At 49.0% G+C, this 21,234-nt stretch overlaps 1 protein-coding gene across 1 annotated transcript in view; it reads left to right on the top strand.

The window, feature by feature from the left end:
• Nucleotides 1–2,290: 2,290 nt before the first annotated feature.
• The window catches only part of LOC119968966 (prostaglandin F2 receptor negative regulator-like), a 171,957-nt gene continuing 153,013 nt past the window's right edge, over nt 2,291–21,234 (top strand). The window contains exon 1 of the mRNA XM_038802020.1: nt 2,291–2,720. Within this exon, the coding sequence (XP_038657948.1) occupies nt 2,648–2,720 (73 nt within the window). The 5' untranslated portion in view covers nt 2,291–2,647. The remainder of the gene's footprint in view (nt 2,721–21,234) is intronic.

The following is a 21,234-nucleotide window of genomic DNA, read 5'->3' as shown; positions in this document are numbered from 1 at the left end:
ATTAGTCATGAAGTTTCTCAAGCAAAATATTATTCTATTCAGGTTGATTCAACACAAGATAATTCAGTTTAGCATTATTATTCGGTATGTGCTTAAAGGTATTATCTGTGAGCGACTACTTTCAGTTGTGCCAAGTAATGATGGTACAGGACAGGGACTTTTTAATCTATTGATTGAAACATTACAGCATCTTAAAATTGACCCCCAAAATGTTTATCTGATAGCACAGATGGCGCTGCAAGCTACCATGGCCAGTATAATGGTCTACAAAGTAAAATTGCTGATGTGGCTGATCAATATGTTCATATATGGTGCTATGCCCATGTCTTGAATTTGGTGATAACTGAAACAACAAAATGTTGTGTGCCTGCAGTTTCTTTTTTCAATTTGCTCCAGGATATAGCAACTTTTGTGAAAGCATCATACAAGAGAATGGCTGTATGGATAGAAGTCGTTGGAAAACATCTAGGACAAGAAAAAATGAAATGATTAAAGCTAATTGGCGAGACCAGATGGTCAGGAAAATCCAATGCAGCAACAACTATATTTGGACGTTTTGATGATCCGCTGCCAGTACTTTCGTAAATCTATTGACATACTTATCAATGATACAAGATTCAGAAAAGTTTGATGCAAAAACAAAACATGGAGCAAATGTTTTACTTCAAAGTCTTCTAAAGTTTGAAACCATATTGACAGCATTTACTTACTTGTGTATATTTGAAGCTACAACCCCGTAATCACGTTATCTACAGACAAGTGGTTTAGATATGTGGTTTAGATTTCACAGATGAATATGCATGAAAATCAAACATTGGAAATTGATGCGTTGGAAACAGCGTTGCCAGTTAAGAGGCAGAGGAAGAAGAAAAGAATGGCAGATGAGCTTATTGATGATGAAAGAAATTCCTCAGATTCTCTAGCTGCTTTTCGAGTAAATGTGTTTAACCTAATAATGGATCGCATTGTCCAGTCACTAGAATCATGCTTTGTACAACACAAACAGTTGTATAAAGATTTGTCCTACTTGGACCCAGCAAAGTTTAAAACTATTGCAGAGAAGGACCTTGAAGATGAAGCATTGGAAGGTATTATTAAGCTGTTTCCACAAATCAGCAAAGATCAAGTAATATTGGAATTGTTTTCTTTTGCTTCAAACTTTGATGTATTAAAGCTATTGCTTAATGATGGTGAGAATATGGATTCCAGTTGCAACAATTGTAAAATTTGCAGCACTTTCCCACTGTGTGTACTAAAAATTCTGGCATCCAACAGACTTCATGACAAGGCATATGATAACCTTTATGAACTTTATAAAGTCATCTGCACACTATCAGTTACTCAAGTCCAATGTGAGAGGACATTTTCAAAACTAAAGATCATAATGACAAGGTTAAGAAATTCGCTGTCTGAGGAGAATTTGGAATCATACATGTTGCTATCCATTGAAAAGGAATTGTTAGATGAATTGGATGCAGAAGCAATTATTGGCAGATTTGCACAATCATCTAGCGAACACAAATGATTGCTCTTAATATAGTGGACTGCATGCAATGCTCTACTGTGCTTTAGAACTATCTGTTAATGTGTAAATTGTGCAGTAAACGATTAAAAAATATCAACCAATTACTTAAAATAAAAAAAATAAAAAAATTCAATTATAACATTCTGTATTTACATTTGGTATCTACTGCCAGTAAAATGTACAATACATGTATGCTGTAATTACTAAGAAATATACATTTTTTCCGCAAAAATTTTAATTGTACCCTTTTTTCCATATGTATTTTTTGAAAATTTTACTTATTCGTTATGAAAATTAAATGATAGCATTGTAGTTGTGGGTGGGCCCCCTTTGTCTCCTGGCAACCAATATATTTAGACCCAGTCCACCACTGAATGCCTTTACATCATTATAAAAACATGACAATACCATGTTTCCAATGTGTACAACAACCCAAATTTTCAGATGGATATAATTTTTAAACAATGTTATTTAATGCCTATGCTATACAATCCAATCAAAACTAAGCTAGAGTAGTAACATAAATGTGCGTGAAGTTTGTTCACTGTAACAGCAAATTAAAGGTCATTGGCCAATACAAACTGCATGGTACTGAGCTATTATGTTACCGTGTATCAATAACTGTGACACATGGGACTGTGATTTATATTAGTATCCGCTGTAAACCATAACCTACATTTAAGCCATAATCTAGCACATTGCACCGTGTTCCACAGCAAGACTTCCGAACAGTGTCCTGATGTTATATGATGCAGAAATGCTGGCTGAATTTAAGCGTCAAGGCGATAATTCGTCACACGGCGGATCAGCTGAAGATAGGAAAGTTACTTCACTACAAAACAATTCTCCACTGGTTCAGAATTCCTCCCTCAGAAACCATGTGACCGTGTCTAAATTTGCTCCCAGTGGGGGAGCAGGTACCGCGCCCCTCCTCTACATTCGCTAAATGGATGATGATGAATGAAATGCACATGGACTGAGTCTGGGGCATGATTTTTTTTTGCTGAGAACCATTCTGCATGCAAACAAGAACCTCAAAGGAGAATCCATATTCATTTGGTTAAAACTCTTCACCAGCCTACTCTTGAAACCTTAAGCTTCTTGTTTGAATAATCTGGTGACATGGCCGAGAGGTGCAAATGCTGGCTGCAAACTGCCTGGATTCTTCATTGTCTGATCATAGCAGTGTTGTGGGGTGAGTTTACATAAAACCATCTGCCTGATGATAATGAGAACGTTAATGAAGTGAAGTGTCGCCTTTAACCGCATAAGGATTTCCCCCCTCTCTTCTGGGTGCCTTGCAAGAGATGAATATATGGAGTACAAATGGGGCTGTAAATAGAAGTAACTCTGAATATGTTAGAACCACCAAAAGCTGATTATTATCAGACAAGATAGTTTAGCGCGTTCATTTCGTGTTTATAAATGAAGGTTGGCAGCCAACTTAAATCGGTATATACTGTGGCAGTGTTTCCATGTTTGGTACATGACTGGGATTGATATATTAGCATTGGTTTTACTCAACGTTAATTTCAGTGCCATTGCGTTCTCTTTGAAACCGGTGCATACTGCAGCAATGTTGAAACAAAGTGTTAGTGCCGGTGCAAGTGAAAATTAGCTCCATCTTTGCAGGGGTGTTGAACAGGGAGCAGAGCGAACTGATATCACACTATCGTTTTTAAAAAGGCAACACACTGTACGCGCCGAGTGATCAGAAGCTGAGATCCTGCAGGTGAATTGTTCATCTCATGATCCATCAAAAGTCCGTCTGGGATGCACCTCCCAGCAGACATTCACAGAGCAGCATTATTGGCAATTGTCCAGGAGCTGATACGCTTCCCATACTCTCAGTAGAGATTAGGCTGCATAGGTGGAAAGGGGGAGCATAAAAAAGTGATACAATTGATTTAATTTATACTATATAATTCTCCCCAAAACAATGGACATTGCAATGCTTTTGGAAAACTGTAAGACGCACAGTGCAAGGAGGATTGTGCAATACCGAACACAGTGCACAAATTATTTTTAGTAGGAATAATAACTCAAAACTACTGAATTTACACTCACAGCTGGAGAATTGAAAATAGAGAGTTGGAATTGGGCTAGCTTTAAAAATGTTACTGGCCACCACAGTTGCAGCTACCTTGTACTCCCAAGATAATATAATGTCCCAAACATAACCATATACGGAACAGTGCTGGGAGTGGTGGGTGGCACGGTAGCACTGTGGCTTCGCAGCTCCAGGTTCGACTCCTGGCTTGGGTGACTGTCTGTGTGGAGTCTGCACATTCTCCCCTTGACTGTGTGGGTTTCCTCCGGGTGCTCCGGCTTCCTCCCACAGTCCAAAGATCTGCAGGTTAGGTGGATTGGCCATGCTAAATTGCCCCTAGTGTCCAAAAAGATTAGGTGGGGGTTACTGGGTTACGGGGATAGGGTGGAAGTGTGGGTTTAAGTGGGGTGGTCTTTTCCAGGGTCGGTGCAGACTTTTTTTTCAATTTTTTAAAATATAAATTTAGAGTACCAAATTCATTTTTTCCAATTAAGTGGGGCAATTTAGCGTGGCCAATCCACCTATCTTGCACATCTTTGGGTTGTGGGGGCGAAACCCACGCAAACACGGGGAGAATGTGCAAACTCTACACAGACAGTAACCCAGAGCCGGGATCGAACCTGGGACCTCGGTGTCGTGAGGCAGCAGGGCTAACCCACTGCGTCACCGTGCTGCCCTGGGTAGTTGCAGACTCGATGGGCCAAATGGCCCCCTTCTGCACTGTAAATTCCATGTTTACAGGTCTTGTACATTTTTATGTTCTGATGGAAGGGTCAGGAGAATTGACTGAATTTATTGTTAGAGGTAAGTTTTAGTGAGTCTTTGAAGAGCGAGAGTATTCATGGGAAGGTGGAGAATCTCCAATTTGAAAAATTTCTCAAGGTCCATTTCTTTGACCAAGCTTTTGGTCCTCCCTCCCAAAATCTACCTTCCAGCAAAGCATTTACTCTCCTTCAATCTGCTTGTAAAGTGCTTTGGGAGATTTAAATGGTATATAGAATCATAGATCATAGAATTTAGTGCGGAAGGAGACCATTCAGTCCTTGGAAAGAGCATCCTACTTAAGCCCATGCCTCCACCCTATCCCCGTAACCCCACCTAACCTTTTGGACACTAAAGGGGCAATTTATCATGGCCAATCCACCTAACCTGTACGTCTTTGGACTGTGGGAGGAAACCGGAGCACCCGGAGGAAACCCATGCAGACACCGGGAGAAAGTGCAAACTCCACACAGTCACCCGAGGCTGGAATTGAACCCTGGAGCTGTGAGGCAGCAGAGCTAACCATTGTGCCACCATGTACTGTGCTTCTTACAGTTTTCCAAAAAACATTGCAATGTCCTGTGTCTCCCATCGTTTTGGGGAGAATTATATAATGTTGTGTTCACATTGGTAAGGAGTTCTAAGCTGCTTTTTGGTGGCCCTGTAAGTGGTGTTTGTCCTACTTCACAAAATCAGTGTGTGTAAGTGCCTCAGGTGTGGGTAAACAGCTGTGCGGCGGCCTGAGGTGCAGTGGTGCGACCGTGTTGGGATGTTTATGGCCTAGATTTTCTGGGTACATGGTCATATGTTGACGCCATGCCAGGCAGCAGGACTCACTTTCAGCATGATGAGCAGCCATCTTGGGAGGAAGCAGCATCATCAGACACTATACTGCTGCTATTCCCCAAAGGCTGGATGGCCAGGCAGGTTTACCAGCAGGCTGCCTTAGATTTGTCTGCCAGTTGTCTATGTTAGTAAAATCTAACTGTGACTGCTCTTTCCAAATAATCTGCTTGTCTGCCAAACTTCATAGTGACAGACTCCATTAACTTAGTTCCCAATGTACCAATGTTGTTGATCACAGAATTGATGAGAAAACATGTTTATGTGACACAATCTCCGATTTGGCATGGTTTGGTCTTCCTTAAATTTATCCTTGTACAGGAAGAGTTAACAAACAGCTTGTTTTCTCAATGCTTTGGGAATTCTGTGCAGATGGATGTGAAGATGTTTCTCACTGCATGGCGCCCCACATTTACATCATTTACGGAGCAACATTGGCAATTGCACAAGGGCTGGCACGTTCCCTATTCTCTCGGCTGGGAGTATGTAAATTCCCGCTGCAAGATTTCCACACACCCTCTACCAGTTGTTGTAGGCTGCTCATGGCAGAATCAAATGCTATTTCAAATGTTCTTTACTTTATTAACTCTTATCTTGGAGGAGGCGATGCATACTGGTAATGTCACTAGAGCAGTCATTCCGAGGTCCAGGGTAATACTTGGAGGCGGCGGGTTCAAATCCCACCACGGCAGCTGCTGGAATTTAAATTCACTGAATATATCTGGAATTAAAAGCTAGTCTCAATAATGGTGATCATTAAATTATTGTCGATTGTTGTTAAACCCATCTGGTTCACTACAGTCCTCGAGGGAACAAAATCTGCTATCCTTGGTCTGGCCATATGTGACACCAGACCCACAGCACTGTTAAATACTCTCTGAAATGGCCTAGCATGCCACTCGTACCAAACAAAATCAAAAAGGAATGAAATTGGATGGACCACTTAGCATCAACCTAGGCATCAGAAACAGGAATGGCACATCCAATCCTATCGACCGTGCAAAGCCCTCCTTACTAACATCTGAGGGCTCGTGCCAAAATCGAGAGCACTGCGCCACAGCCTAGTCAAACAACAGCCTGACATCGACATACTCACTGAATTACAACCTTATCGACAATGTCCCAGACACCACCATCACCATCCCCGGGTATGTCTTGTTCCATCGACAGGACAGACCTAGCGGAGTGGTATACCGTTGTGAAGAAGTTGCCCCCAGCTGGGAGTCCTCAACACTGACTCCGGACATTGTGAAGTTCCATGGCATCAGGTCAAATTTAAGTAAGGAAACCTCCTGCTGATTTTCTCTTACCCTCTACTGATGAATCAGTCCTCTTCCATGTTGAACACCGATGGAAGAAGCACTGAGGGTGACACGGGTGCAGAATGCACTCTGCATGTGGGATTTCAGTGTCCATCACCAAGACATCTCTGCTGGACTGGATCTGCAGCGGATGGTCAGGGAACCAACAAGAGGAAAAAACATACTTGACTTTATCCTCACCAACCTGCCTACCACTCATGTATCTGTCCATGACAATATTGGTAGGAGTGACCACCGCCCAGTCCTGTCTTCACATTGAGGATACCCTCCATCGTGTTGTGTGGCAACACCACTATGCTAAATGGAATAGATTTTGAACAATTCTGGCAACTCGTGACTGGGCAATCAACTGGCACTGTGGGGCATCAGCAGCAATAGAATTGTATACAACCACAATATCACTCTGCAATTATCACAAAGCCAGGGAGTCAACCATTGATTGATGAAGAGTGCAGGAGGGCATGTCAGAGTAACACCAGGCGTGCTTAAAAATGAAGAGTCAACCTAATAAAGCTACAAAACAAGTCCTCTTGCATGCTGCTGGAATTAGCATGCACTTGAGCAGGGCTTTTCAAACTGCGGGTCGCATCCCGCGGGTGGGTCGTGGGTGGATGTCAGGAGGGTCGCTGTGTCCCCAATCGTAGGCGAAGCACGCAACAGCCACGACCAACTTTTAAGAATGCCAGCCATGACGGCATTGTATTGCGAATTATGCACTCTTCCCGGCAGAATTGGAGGTAGAGAGCAGGTCACACATGCAGCACATACATTACTGGTTAGCAGACGGAAGCAAATAGTTGGAATAAATGTGTCTTTTTCTGATTTGGCAGCAGTGTCTGGTGGGATACCACAGGGATCTGTGATAGGAACCCAGCTGTTCACATTATATATTAATGATTTGGACGAAGGAAAGAAATGCATTATCTCCAAATTTGCAGAACAACGTTGGGTGGGAGGGTGAACTGTGAGGAGGATGCAGCGATGCTTCAGTGGGATTTGGACAGGCTGAGTGAATGGGCATATGCTTAGCAGATGCAGAATAACGTGGATAAATGTGAGGTTATCCACTTCGGTAGCAGAAAAGGAAGGCAGATTATTATTTGAAAGGGTGTAAATTGAGAGAGGTGGATACTCAGTGAGACCTTGGTGTCCTCGTGCATCAGTCGCTGAAAGTATGCGTGCAGGTACAGCAGACCTTAAAGTTGGCCTTCATAGTGAAAGGATTTGTGCTTAGGAATAGGGATGTTTTATTGCAATTGTATAGGGCTTTGGTGAGGCCACAGCTGTAGAATTGTGTGCAGTTTAGGACTGAGGTGAGGAGAATTTTTTTCACCCAGAGAGTGGTGAATCTGTGAAATTCACTGCCACACAACGTTAGGTGAAGCCAAAACATGTAATTTCAAGGAGGATATGAAGATATAGCTCTTGGGGCTAAAGTAATCAAAGGATATTAGGGGGGGAACGTGGGATCAGGGTATTGAACTTGATGATCAGCCATGATGATAATGAATGGCAGAGCAGGTTCGAAGGGCCGAATGGCCTCCTCCTGCTTCTATTTTCTATGTATGTTTCTACGTATTGCCGTCACGTGCCCTGTACGTCCATTCTTTTTGCACAAAATCACTGAGGAGAGATTCTTCCATTTTCTAGCTGCCAGCTAGCAAGGCAACTGAACTCGAAAGAACTGAAGATGGATCATTTTGTTATCCGAAAGAGAGGGCCAGAGACACAAGCAGGCCAGAATCTCACAACTGAATCTGCTGGAGAGGGCTTCTCGGGAGAGTCCACGCAGGAGCTAGAGCTGAGTAGAGAATCATAGAATAGAATTCCTACAGTACAGACGGAGGCCATTTGGCCCATTGAGTCTGCACCGACCCTCGGAAAGAGCATGCTACCTAGGCCCACTCCCCCACTCTATCCCCATAGTCCCACCTAACCTTTGGACACTGAAGGATAAATTTAGCATGACCAATCCATCTAACCTGCACAACTTTCGACTGTGGGAGGAAACCGGAGCGCCCCAAAGAAACTCGCGCAGATACGGGGAGAACATGCAAACTTCAGACAGTCACCCAAGGCCGGAATCAAACCTGGGTCCCTGGTGCTGTGAGGCAGCAGTGCTAGTCACTGTGTCACCATAAAACAAGCATTTTGTTGCTATTGCCCTTCGCAATGACCTACATATGAGGTTGGATTGTCCATCCTCACAAAGATGAAGATGGCACAAAGGAACCGGCTACAATCTGCAACTGATATGCACATTGCTCTCCTCCTGTGAACCTGATTTGGAGTGAGACTGTGAGGACTAAGCAGGCTCATCTGTCATATTAAAGGTAATCGAAAATTATGTTTTGCGAAGTTCAGCAGCCATGTGTCGCGAAGGTCAGCCAGCGTGGGTTGCGAAGGTCGGCTGGCGTGGGTCCCAAAAGTAGCCGGCTTAGGTTGCGAAGGTCAGTGCATCCTGAAGGTCAGCCGATTGGTAAAAGTGGGTCCCCGGGGGGAAAAGTTTGAAAAGCACTGCACTAGACAGTGCTATCCCAAAACCAATTGATCAGATCTAAACATCTAGTCAGGAATGGTGTGTCACAATCATGTAAAAGGCATTTCCTAATCATTTCGGGATCTGTATGGGCAAATAAGACCCCGCGAGTAAAGAGACTGTATATAGAGTGCAGTCGGGGAGGGGGGTGGGGGTGGGGGGGGGGGGGGGGGGGGGGGGGGGGGGCTGGCACTGCCGAATTTTAGCCATGATTAGGAAATGGGTATTGGGGGAGGGGTCGACGTGGGAGCGGTTAGAGGCGGTGTCATGCAAAGGCACCAGCTTAGGGGCACTCGTAACGGCACCTCTGCCATTCATGCCAGCGCACTACTCCTCAAGTCCAGTGGTGGTGGCGGCACTAAGGATCTGGGGTCAATGGAGAAGACACAGGGAGGTGGAAGTTTGGACCCCGATATGCAACAATCACAGATTTGTTCCGGGCAAGATAGACGGAGAGTTTCAAAGCTGACATAGGGCAGGTATTAAAAGGATGGGGGATATGTTCATAAACGGGACTTTCCCAGCCTGAAGGCTGGAGGAGAAATGTAATCTGCCCCCTGGAAATGCCTTCAGATACCTTCAGGTACATGCCTTTCTAAAAAACAGGTGGTGACATTTCCGTTACTACCCCCACATAGGACAGAGGATAGGGTGGTCTCTGGCACCTGGGTAGGGGAGGGAAGGTGTCTGACATCTACCAAGATACCAAGAACTACAGGAGGTGGAGGAAGCCCCAGTAGTGGAACTTAAGGGCCAGTGGGAGGAGGAGCTAGGCGGGGAGCTGGATGCGGGCCTGTGGGCGGATGCTCTAAACAGGGTTAATTCCTCCTCATCTTGTGCCAGTCTTAGCTTAATCCAGTTTAAGGTGGTCCACCGGGCACACATGATGGCAACCAGGATGAGCAAGCTCTTTGGGGTTGAGGATAGATGTGCGGGAAGCCCAGCGAACCATGGCCATATGTTCTGGGCATGCCCGGCTCTTAAAGGATTCTGGCAGGGATTCGCTAAGGCAATGTCCAAAATCTTAGACACCGGGGTGGTGCCGAGTCCAGAGATAGCGATCTTTGGTGTGTCAGACGATCCGTGAGTTCAGGAAGCGAAAGAGGCCGACATGTTGGCCTTTGCCTCCCTGGTAGCCCGGAGGCGGCTTCTTTTAATGTGGAGGGACTCAAAGCCCCCGAGTGCAGAGACCTGGATTAGTGACATGGCTGGGTTTCTCAGTCTCGAGAAAATAAAGTTTGCCTTGAGAGGGTCCATGATGGGTTCTCCAGGCGGTGGCAGCCGTTCCTCGACTCTCTAGGAGAGCGTTAAAATGTCAGCAGCAGCAGCAATTCGGCGGGGGGGTGGGGGAATGCTCACTTACTGTATTTTCTTTGTTTTTTCTTTTTATATAATGTTAACATTCACCTTGTTTTGTTAAATGTTGTTAATGGTTATGTAAACATTTTGTTTCGATTAAAAACCTGAATAAAAATAATTTTTAAAACAAGGCATTTCCTGAAAGTGGTCCATGAGCTAAGAAATTGTCTGTACATATGTAGCCCCCTTTAAATTTATAAGTGGTTCAAATTAAAAAATAACCCAGCAGACAAGCTTTAGTCTGAAGACACAGGTTAGCTTATTTAAAAGGCTGCTGCTGAAAGTTACTTAGTTTTAACTATATCACTTTTACCTAAGATACAGATACAAAGATTAAATGCAGGTAAAGGTAAAAAGATACTTAAGGTCGAGATTTCAAATCCATTTCTGTGAGACGTCATTGCGAGCCCCTTATTTGAATACCTTCTTTCCTAAAAGAAAGGGTTGAAACTTGAGGTTCAGCTTAGCGGTTGCAAGGGCGTCTGAAGTTGGAGAGTTGAAGTTTGCCCCTGCAAGTGAACTCAACAATCCGAACAGGTCTTGAGGGTGAGTGAAGGTTCCTGAATTGACTTTTACGCTACTGCAGGCAATGGCTCTAGATAGCCTGATTTAGTACAACCGTCCAATCGCTATTTCTGGAAAACTTCCTCTGTCTCTCCCTTTTGGGAAGCAGTTTCTGCTTCAAGGTGTCTTGATCATGATCAAAATGCATCTGCCCCCGGGATGGGGGAAAATAATCCCATAAATGTTTTTTAGCCAAGTTAAATAACCTTTTAAATCTCTCAGTCATTGGGCGCGATTCTCCGCACTCACGCCCGGTTCGGAGAACAGCAGGCCGCACATATTTACACGGCGACGCCGGTCCGACGCCCTCCAGCTATTCTCCGAACCCCGCACAAGCTACACGTCGGCATTCCCGGCAAACACCTCGAAAGCCCCCCCGACACGACCAGAATCGTTACTTACTGAACCCCCGCTATTCTCCGGCCCGGATGGGCCGAAGTACCGACGTCCTCACGCACTGTTTTCACGCCGGCCAACACACCTGCTTTTCAAGTTCGTCAACCAGTCGTGCTGGCTGACGAGAGCTTCGAGGAGGTGAGCGCACCGCTCAGCGCACCGCTCAGCGCACTGCTGGAGTCTGGCCACAACGGGGAAGGCATCCCCGAGAACGGGAGGGGGTCCAGAGCGGGGGGGGGGGGGGGTAGGGGAGACTGAGGGGGGAGTGGGGGAGACTGAGGGGGGAGTGGGGGAGACTGAGGGGGAGTGGGGGAGACTGAGGGGAGAGTGGGGGAGACTGATGGGGGTAGTGGGGGAGACTGAGGGGGGAGTGGGGGAGACTGAGGGGGGAGTGGGGGAGACTGAGGGGGGAGTGGGGGAGACTGAGGGGGGAGTGGGGAGACTGAGGGGGGAGTGGGGAGACTGAGGGGGGAGTGGGGGAGACTGAGGGGGGAGTGGGGGAGACTGAGGGGGGAGTGGGGGAGACTGAGGGGGGGGGGGGGGAGACTGAGGGGGGAGTGGGGAGACTGAGGGGGAGTGGGGGAGACGGAGGTGGGAGTCGTGGGGGAGACTGAGGGGGGAGTGGGGGGAGACTGAGGGGGGAGTGGGGAGACGGAGGTGGGAGTGGGGGGAGACTGAGGGGGGGAGTGGGGGAGACTGAGGGGGGGAATTGGGGAGACGGAGGGGGGAGTGGGGGAGACGGAGGGGGGGAGTGGGAGTGGGGGGGGTAGGGAGAAAGTGAGCGAGTGACCCGTCCAACCCCGTTACAAAATGTCTGCCACCATGCCATGGCGTGCCGGTCACGAGGACACGGCCGCTGGTTGCCCTGTGGCTAACGGCCACAGGCCACTGACGCACCGGTGAAGAGGACGTAGTTAACTGCCCATTGGATGTAGAAAGTGACCAGGGGTTAGGCTGCCTGCGTGTCAGCAGCGCGACCAGGCCACCGGGACACACAGGTATCCCGTGGCAGGCGGCTGCCGAGGTGTCGACTAACCTCCGTCTAACATGTCCCGTTTCTCGGCCCCCCACCACCCTTCTGTAGGTTAGCACAATGTCTGTGAACAGAACGGCTATGTTCAGCGCAGTGGTTGGGGCCGCTGCACTGCATTTGGAGATGCAGCAGCATCCACAGCCACAACCCGCAGTGGATGCAGGGACAGCTGCAGCAGCAGAGGGAAGGGCCGAGGAGTTGCCAGTCGTCGAGCAGCATGGGGGGGAGGAGGAGGAGGGGGAGGAGGAGAGAGTGAGGGTGCAGCCACAGCACCAGAGGCGACGACCAAGGCCGAGGGTGTACCGTGTCCGGATCTCTTTCCTAACAATGAAGGACATCACCTGCAGGAGGAGACTCCGGCTGAGTAGGCGGACGGTGATACATATCTGTCACCTCGTGGCGCACCTGGCCCCACGTGGAATGGGGGGAGGACACGCGATCCCGGTTGCCATCAAGGTGACGGTCGCTCTTAACTTCTATGCGACCGGCTCCTTCCAGTCTCCGAGCAGGGACCTTTCCGAGATCTCCCAGTCATCGGTCCACAGGTGCATCCGGGATGTGACCGACGCCCTCTATGCCATCGCGGACCGCTACATCACCTTTTCCGAGGACCAAGCAACTCAAGACTCACGAGCTCGTGGATTTGCCAGCGTGGCCGGGATACCGATAGTGCAGGGGGCAATCGATTGTGTTCACGTCCCCATGCGCCCGCCTGCAGGGGACAGGGAGGTGTTCACAAACAGGAGGGGGACATACTCCATGAATATCTAGATGGTATGCGACCCCCACATGAGGATTCATGAACGTCTCTGTCAAGGTTCCCAGGGAGTGTGCATGACTCCTACATACTGGCGCAATCGTACATCCCTCCGATGTTTGAGGGACGTCCCCCCCCGGCTGAGGGGCTGGTTGCTAGGCGACAGGGGTTATCCGCTGAGATCTTGGCTGATGACGCCTATACGGAGGCCTCAGACCAATGCGGAAACCCGATACAATGAGGCCCATGCAGCAACCAGGGGTGTGGTGGAGTGCTGCCTTGGCCTCCTGAAGATGAGATTCAGGTGCCTGGACCGCTCCGGAGGGGCCCTGCAGTACCAGCCCGACAAGGTCGCTCGCATTGTTGTGGTCTGCTGTGCGCAGCACAACATCGCGATGCAGAGGGGAGATGACCTGCTGCAGGAGGCGGAGGGAGAAGCCAGTGGCAGTGGTGCCAGCACAGAGGAGGAGGAGGAGGAGAGGGAGGAGGAGGCAGGAGGAGGCTGGTGGAGTGGCGGGCGCAGCACGCAGACACGACCCAGGTGCTGGTGATGTCCAGGAGGCGGCACGACGGACCCGGCGATGACAGCAGGCACGCGACGCCTTGGTGGCAGCACGGTTCACGTGTCGCATGCGACGTCCCCGCTGAACACCAAACCACCACCTGCATCGCTAGTCGTGCAGAGGGTCAACACACAACTGCCACCACCACAACCCCCCCCACCCCCTCTCAGTGTACACTGCTCCACTTCGACATCACCATTACCACTGGGTCGAGACGGTATGGCACAACATTGATGGCTGTGTCAGCGGGTGTGATCAGTGCCATGTGGAATGATGACAGCCCGCTCTGCGAAGAGCTGTGAGCTCAGAATCATTAGAGAGAGTCTGACCCATGGCAATAACTGAACCATCCACCTTGGTGGCCGCTGAGTTCGTCATGGACACTCTATCACGTGCCCGCGTGGGCTAGCTGTGGGAGGGGGTGGGGGGAGGGGCAGGGACTGCACACCCGGCACCGAAGTTTCAGCGCTCGTCAACCCCAGCGACACTCGGTCACCATCACGAATCCTGTGGCTGTGGAACAATCACACGGTATTACAAGTAAGGTGGAACAGTGCGTTTAATGTGAACAATAATTTACAGGTACCCTAGCCCCTACAACTAAACTGTGGCCTTCACCCATGCCAACTTACTCAGTGTCTCTCTTTGTTGCCTTACGGGCCCTACCACTACGTCTAAGTGATTCCCCAGATGATACAGCAGGAGTGGAGGAGGATTGCTGCGAATCCCCCCCTTCGACTCGTTTCTCCTTCGGCAAGCGTTTCGTGGGGCGACCCGGCCTTGATGGGCCAGGCTGCTCTGCGGGCGTCTCGGGTGACATTGTGCCACCCTGCTCTGCCTGCTGCCCACCACATGCACCAGGGATGGGACGGGGGGAGGCCGAGAATTCCGGGACATCCCGTGATGGAGTTAATGGGACGGGCCCCGAAACCTCCTCTTCACTCGGGGAGCCCAGTGGCCCCCAGACCTCACTTTGGGACAGTGGTACGAGCGGGGAGGTGCCCCGTCGCGCCACCAACACCTGGCGCTGCCAGTCCTGGAGGCCTGCAACGGTATCCACCAGGATCCGAAGGTTTGCAGAGACGGAGTCCAGGGAGTTAGACATTCCCGCCAGGGACTGTGCGATCTCAACATGTGAGTGCACGACGCCATCCAGCACGTGTGTCAGGCGGTTGATGCTCTCCGCGACTGACTGCTGGGACTGTGCCATCGACTGCTGTGACTGTGCCATGGCGTGCTGCGACTGGGCCATGACCTGCTGAGACTCGGCCAAGGCCCGCAGGGCGCCGGCAATGTCGTGTGTGCTCCGGCGCATTGCTGCCTGTGAGAGGGCAACCCTGTCCAGGGCCGAGGATGACGCGTGCACATTAAGCCCAACGCCTTGCATAACCTGACCCATTGCCTCCACCGCGGATGCTACCCGTGCGGTGTGGGCCTGGGTTGCTGCCATGAGCGGCACCACTCCCTGTTCCTGGACGCGGTTCGACTCCTCTAACAGCGTCAGCAGAGTCTGGAAGACAGCCCTCATCCCGTCATTGTGTCCCTGGATTTCTTGATGCAGCGGCTGTGCGGGTGGGTTGAGAAAGTCCAGGAACTCGGAAAACATCTGGGAGCCAACTGCATGCTGCGCCTGGCCTGCCCTCCGCCAGTCCGGGCCCTCGGCTGCTCCGACATCCACCTGCTGTACCTGCTCAGCTGTGTTGTACGACCCAGACTGTGACCCAGGAGCCTCATCACTAAATAGGCCAACCGGGGTGAGTGTCTCTGGGATGGTGGATGGTGTGGGAGATAGCTGTGCCGCAAGCTCGAGGTCGTCTTGGGTTGACGCCTCCTCTATGTCATCGGCCCGCTGAGAGGCCGCAGGGCGTTCGCGGGCCATTTCTCTCTCTTCCTCTCTCGCCGCCCTCTGGGCGTCCTGCTCCACAGATTCGGTTGGGGAGGATGGGACTCCCCGCTGATCGGGCTCCCTCTGTTGTGCGGCCCTGGGTGCGGTGGGGGCAGATGCCTGTGTCCGCCTGGAGGCAGACGGCCCTGGTCGTTCGGCATCACGTCCTAGGGAAGAGAATGAAACGGGTTATTTAGATTCGCTCGGCCGGGCGCTGGACGGTCCCAGTGGGCAGGGTGTGAAGGGACAGAGGATGGGGGAGGTGTCCCAGTGGGCAGGTTGTGAAGGGACAGAGGATGGGGGAGGGGGGGTGTTTGTCATGCAGGGTTGTCTCACTTGTTGCAGCTCCGCCAACCTCGCATTGCGCGATCTCCTGGGTGGTAGATCCCCCAACAAGGTCCAGGGCCCTCTGCTCAAACGTGGTGAGGGGGTGCAGGATGGGCGAACCCCCTCCAGTCTTGTTCCGCTGACGAGTGTTGTGAGCGGTCTTGTCCTGTTGGGGGAGGGGGCATAGGTAGATCATTACAATACGGCAGGTATCAGCAGTCCGTTCAGATACTGGCACAGTTTGGGGGTCAAGTTGTAATAAGACCATTGCATCTCTCCACGGGGCCCAGAGCGCTGGGTCTGTGACTACTTTGTGAACCACCCTCAACTCACTCTGCCCCAATCCCCCTCCACCCCCCCCATGCCAGGGAGGGGGGGGGGGGGGGGGGTGATTAAGTAAAGGTGGGAGGGATGGTTGTGACCCGGGGGCACCCTCTTGGCACTTACCCTGACAGCCCTGGTTAAATCTGCTGGTGAGATGGGGTTAGAATCTCAGGGAAAGCCAGTCTTATTCAAGTGAGAATGCAGAGTGCTGGACCGTGCCCTTGAAAAGGGGTTTGTGGTTTATGGGATTTTGTTGTTGAATTGGAACAGTAGTTGACATTGGCTCTTTGAGAGGCTCAGAAGTTCTGGGGGCTGTAGAAGGTCATGTGCAGTACCTTACAAACTGAGAACAAAAAAGGCTTTTAGATTTGGCAAAAGCATTACAGTTGACATTACCTGACAAAGTACAGAAATAAGGGGTAATTGCAGCGGTAGCTGAGCATTTAAAATTGCCTGAGGCACAGTCAGAATCACTGGAAATGGCAAGAATTCAATTACAGATAATGCAGCTTGAGCATTAAAAAGTATTAAAGCAGCTTGAATTCGAAATGAGGGAAAAAGCAAGAATAGCCCCAGCAAAACAAACAGAAAAGGGGAGAGAGAGGAAAGGGAAAAAAACAATTAGCACTAGCAGATCAAAAAGTGAGAGAAAGGGAGGTACAGATCAGGGAAAAAGAAAAAGAGAGAGAGGAAAAAGTAAATGAGAGAGACTTTGAACTTCAGAAACTGGCCATGAAATATAAACGTCATTGGCGGAAGCAGAGAAACGTACAGTCTAAGGATAGTGATTAGGATGGTGAGAAAGAACAAAAGGGTCATAGTCGAAGGTTTGATGGAGATCTATTTAAATATGTCCAAGCATTGCCAAGGTTTGATGATAAAGATGTAGAAACCTTTTTCATTTCATTTGAGAAGGTAGCTAAACAAATGAAATGGCCACAGGACATGTGAGCATTACTAATTCAAACAAAGTTGCTAGGTAGAGCGAGTGAAGTGTTTGCCTTACTATCAGCGGATGTATCTAGCACACATGAGGAGGTAAAAAAAATCCATCTTAGGTGCATATGAACTAGTGCCTGAAGCCTACAGACAAAGGTTTGGAAATGTAAGAACCTGGTCAAATATACATGGAGTTTGAAAGGATCAAACAGAGTAATTTTGATAGGTTGATAAGGGCTTTGAAAATAGACCAAACGTATGAAGCTCTTGGAGAAATTATACTTTTGGAGGAGTTTAAAAATTCAATTCCTGATGCAGTGAGAACTCATGTGGAAGAGCAGAGGGTAAAACTGTGAGATTGGCAGATGATTATGAATTAGTTCAGAAATCAAATTTGGTTTCCAACATCAGTTTCAGCCTGTGAGGGATAGACACTGCGGAAAAGAGAAATAATCAAGTGGTGAAGGGGATCTGATGGGAGATAATGAGGATAGTCTACCTCAGATTAAAAAACAAATCCAGGAGGGTGGAAGAGAAATGAAAAGTTTCAGATGTTTTCACTGTAATAAAATAGGCCATGTAACGTCACAATGTTGGGGGTTGAAGAAAAGCACTGGGAAGGTTGATGTGGTAAAACAGGATAAGCCAGTGGGGTTTGATAAAGTAGTAAAGGAAAGACCAATTGAAGTGAAGGAGGTGCAAAAGAATGTACAGCCTGTACAAGAGGTGATTGATAAGAAGTCTTACAACACCAGGTTAAAGTCCAACAGTTTGTTTTGAAGTCACTAGCTTTCGGAGCGCAGCTCCTTCATCAGGTGAGTGCAGAGGTGGGTTGCACAAACTCATATATAGACAAAATCAATGATGCAAGGTGATACTTTGAATGCAACTCTTTGCAGGTAATTAAGTCTTTACAGGTCTAGATGGTGCGACTGGCGAGAGGGATAATCACAGGTTAAAGAGGTGTGAATTATCTCAAGCCAGGACAGGTGGTAGGATTTTGCAAGCCAGGGCCAGATGTGGGGGGGGGGGGGGGTTTGAATGTAATGAGACATGAATCCAAGATCCCGGTTGAGTCTGTACTCATGCATGCGGAACTTTGGTATCAGTTTCTGCTCGGTGATTCTGCATTGTCGCGCATCCTGAAGGCCGCCTTGGAGAATGCTTACCCGGCGATCAGAGGCTGAGTGCTCTTTACTGCTGAAGTGTTTCCTGACTGGAAGGGAACATTCCTGCCTGGTGATTGCCACGCGATGTCCGTTCGTCCATTGTATCAGCATCTGCATGGTCTCTGCGAGGTGTGGTATGTACCACACCTCGGCACATCCTTTCCTGCAGCGTATTAGTTAGGCTTCAGGATAACAGTGACCATGACAGCACACAACCCTGCCATGGCAACCTCTGCAAGCCATACCAGATCATCGGCATGGACACTTGAGAACACCACCCACCAGGCACGCGGTATATAATCGTGCGATAGTTTAGTTTGTTTTCTTGGAGTGCTCATTTTAAGAAAGGTTTCTGTCTTATCACATGGCTTCACAGATGTCATTTGTGGGCTGAGCTGTGGCTGCGATGTTTGTTTTAGTTTCTTTTTCAGGTTGACTGCTGTAGACTCTGGGAGAAAGAAGTGTTTTTTTCCTGTCTTTCTATGTTTTCATTTTAAAGAGTTGTTCCAGAAAAAAACATTAATTATAGCTACCTGCTTTGGTAACTTAAAAGATGTAGTTGGCTTTCCGGAAGGCGTTAAATCTGCTGGTGAGATGGGATGAGAATCTCTGGGAAAGCCGGCCTTATTCAAGTGAGAATGTAGAGTGCTGAGCCACGCCCTTGAAATGGGGTTTTAGTTTGTGGGATTTTGTTTTTGTATTGGAACAGTTAAGGGGAAATTCATTAAGTGTTATACATAGATTACTGTAGTTGTGTGGTGTCTTTATGTTTGTAATTGATAAAACATTTTGCCATGTATGTCAACTAAGTTCTTAGAATAAAGCTTGTTTTGATTAAAGTGTGTAGGAAGACTGTTGAATCACACCTGAAAGGATGGCTCTTGTGCTCATCCTCAACATAAATTCAACATAAAGGTTGTCGGTCAGGTGGACTTCAGAATATACTTTGGAGTTCTTAAGCCCTGGCCCATAACAAAATCTTCCGCTGCAGACCAAATCCGCAACCCCCCGTAGCCACCCCCCCCCCCCCCCCCCCCCCCCCCCCCCCCGCAGCTGCAGACAGAGGAGTCGTCCTGAATGTTATAGCTATCTTGTCTGTCACTGCATCTTGTATTCATGACTGTACATATACCAACCCTGCCTTTGCCAAGGTGGGGCATCTGGTGCTGTACAGTGGCCAGCATCAACAGCTGTCAGGGGAGTTGAAAGCTTTCTCCCCTAAGTTCTCTCGGAGCTGACCGTAGAAGATGGTGTCCTCCTCAGGGGCACGTCACGGTAGCATGGTGGTTAGCATCAATGCTTCACAGCTCCAGGGTCCCAGGTTCGATTCCCGGCTGGGTCACTGTCTGTGTGGAGTCTGCACGTCCTCCCCGTGTGTGCGTGGGTTTCCTCCGGGTGCTCCGGTTTCCTCCCACAATCCAAAAGATGTGCGGGTTAGGTGGATTGGCCATGCTAAATTGCCCGTAGTGTAAGGTTAATGGGGGGATTGTTGGGTTACGGGTATAGGGGTTACGTGGGTTTAAGTAGGGTGATCATTGCTCGGCACAACATCGAGGGCCGAAGGGCCTGTTCTGTGCTGTACTGTTCTATGTTCTATGTAAAGGACCAGGGAATAATGTTAAAGGACCTTCATAACGGGCACCCCAGAGTTTCCAAAATGACGATGCTGACGAGAAGCTATGTTTGGTGGCTGGCTTTGGCCACTGATATCGAGACGTTGGCCCAACAATGCTCCATCTATAAAGAGCACCAGAAGCTCCCTGCTGTAACACCCCTCCACCCTTGGAAGTGGCCAGGACTCCTCTGGGCTCGCGTACACACCGATTTTCGCCAGTCCATTCCTGGGTTCGATGTTCCTCATCGAGTGGACACCCACTCAAAGTGGCAGAAGGTTTACAGGATGGCGACGATCACCTCCCGGGCAACCGTCGAACGATTGCGTATTTTGCTTTCCACCCACAGAATCCCTGAGGTGCTCGTGACAGATAACAGCGCCTCTTTCACGAGGGAACATTTTGATGCTTTTATGAAAAGCAACGGGATTCGCCATGTCTGCACTGCCCCATGCCATCCGACACTGAATGGCTTGGCAGAGAGGGCAGTGCAAACGGTTAAACGGGGGCTAAAGAAACAGACTTTGGGATCGATGGAGACCAGACTGGCAAGTGTTCTATTCTCCTACAGGACCACTACCGCCCGCAGTAACTGAGGTGGCCCCTGCTGACATGTTAAAGGGTTGTAGGCTTCATACACGACTGAGTTTGATTATCCCGGACATTGGCACGAGGGTGCGCCACAGCCAAGATTTACATGGACATGGCCCAATTCGAGTCGATCCCTTCAACGCTTTCACACTGGAGTGGTGTTCATTTGTAACTTCAAACACGGTGCTCGTTGGCTGGCTGGAAATGTCATCCACCAAACCGGACCCGTTTCTTATCAAGTTCGAGTCCAGGGCAACTGATTGCTCACCGAGGCTGCTCCCTTGTGAGGTTCCTCGAAGGAAACCTGTCCTGGATCCTCCGACTCCATTGTGACGCCTCCAGTCTCTCCCGATGCCTACATGCCCAGCGTTGTATCTTTTGACTCTGAAATGGAGGTCTCAATGTCGATTGGCCGCCTCCCACTAATTGTCTGCCATGGCGTTCTTGCCACTAACGACATTCGCCTGGAAGTATATGCCGACCGAACCGACGCATCACCTCAATGAAGATTTGCTGTGGCCAAAAAGAACAAATGTTATCCGCCTCCTCCACCTCCTCACCTCACCTCAAGGGGGTCTTTGAACTTTGGGGGTGAGAAATGGGGCCTATGGCGTAGGAGTGATTATCTTCCCCATGGTCCTAGTGGAGTACGAGCTCCCCTGCTAGGTGAGGG

The sequence above is a fragment of the Scyliorhinus canicula genome, chromosome 7, assembly GCF_902713615.1.
Source record: "Scyliorhinus canicula chromosome 7, sScyCan1.1, whole genome shotgun sequence".
Lineage (NCBI taxonomy): Eukaryota > Metazoa > Chordata > Chondrichthyes > Carcharhiniformes > Scyliorhinidae > Scyliorhinus > Scyliorhinus canicula.
The sequence above is the reverse complement of the archived record's forward strand: the minus strand, read 5'-3'. Positions and strand labels throughout refer to the sequence as shown.